Here is a 1,150-nt window from a genome sequence, read left to right on the forward strand (position 1 = left end):
TAGACACGCCGGTGTCCATCACCCACTGGTTGTTGCCTTGGAGCGACATCTGCTACAGCGCCGCCACCAGCCCGGCTTGATCCCACATCTGTGTTGGCTGAGAGGTCTGGAGCGGGGCGAAGGTGGACTGGGGAGTCCCGTAGGTAGTGTAAGCCTGAGAAGCAGGCCCCAGCAGGCCTTGATCGCGCCAGACCTGGTTGCCAGTGGCAACAGACCCACCTGAGGCGCTGGAGGACGCCTGCTAGTCCCATGGGTTGAAGCAGACCCAAGGGCCAGCTGGGAAGGGGTCGCGCCCTTATTGCTGCTGCTACTGGCTGCCACCACAGACGTGGATGAAGCGACGAGAGCAGTAGACCCCGCGACTTTGACTTTGTTCGCCAACCGCAGCTCTTTCAGAATGAGTTGATAGAGCACGGCAAAGAACGTCATGTTGGGGTGGCGGCAATGAAATCGGTGGTGTTGCTGAACCGTGGGTCGACGCCACGAAGGAGATTGAGGACGAGCATGCCCTCCGGAACAGGCTGGCCGACGTCGCGAAGGGCATCGACCGCTTTCTTCATCTTCTTGCTGTAGTCTTCAATGGAGAGATCACCCTGAGTCATGGAGTGGAAGTCATGGAGTCAGGAAGATGTTACGAGGAGCATGGTTCGCCTGGATATGGGCAGCAATGGCTGTCCAGAGTTGGAACGCCGTCTGGTCTGGTGCCATGGCGAAGTCGTGGATGGAGTCGGAGACACATCCGTACAGCCAGCTGCGAACACAGTAGTCTGCCTCTTTCCAAGTGTCGATACACGGATCAGGTGGGGGAGTTCCGTCGATGTGGCGAAGGAGACTGAACTTGCCGCACATGGCCTGGAAGGAGCTCCACTTGGTGTAGTTGGAGGATCGAAGCTCCAGCTTCATGGGGACGTGCGACTGGACAGCGACGGTGACATAGGGTTGCACCATGGCGACGTCGACCAGATCAGCAGCAGAACCGGTGGAGGAAGTGTTGCTGGTGGCCAAGGTCATCAACAGATTGGATCTGTTGGGGGGAGGGGGGTGGCATGCGGCTGCCAAGGAGGAGGGGCGCACGGTGGTGTGGTGGGTGGCATGTGAGGGCTCACACGCCGAGGGGAGGAGGAGATCGCGCGTGGCCAGGGAAGGCGGC

At 59.9% G+C, this 1,150-nt stretch overlaps 1 protein-coding gene across 1 annotated transcript; it reads right to left on the bottom strand.

Moving 5' to 3' along the window:
• Positions 1 to 425: 425 nt before the first annotated feature.
• Positions 426 to 948, bottom strand: LOC112892501. Its single transcript, XM_025959647.1, has 2 exons — positions 652 to 948; positions 426 to 593 (listed from the first exon to the last, which is right to left on the bottom strand). Exons 1-2 carry the CDS (start codon positions 946 to 948, stop codon positions 426 to 428), a joined length of 465 nt encoding a protein of 154 aa, XP_025815432.1.
• Positions 949 to 1,150: the final 202 nt, after the last annotated feature.

The sequence above is a fragment of the Panicum hallii genome, chromosome 5 (genome assembly GCF_002211085.1).
Source record: "Panicum hallii strain FIL2 chromosome 5, PHallii_v3.1, whole genome shotgun sequence".
NCBI lineage: Eukaryota > Viridiplantae > Streptophyta > Magnoliopsida > Poales > Poaceae > Panicum > Panicum hallii.

Bases quoted from the DNA above. Each gene is read 5' to 3' on its own strand.
- LOC112892501 (XM_025959647.1), bottom strand. From the start codon at position 948: ATGGTGCAACCCTATGTCACCGTCGCTGTCCAGTCGCACGTCCCCATG. The intron at 594-651 runs GCGAACCATGCT...TCCATGACTCAG, and splicing joins CCATTGCTGCCCATATCCAG to GGTGATCTCTCCATTGAAGA.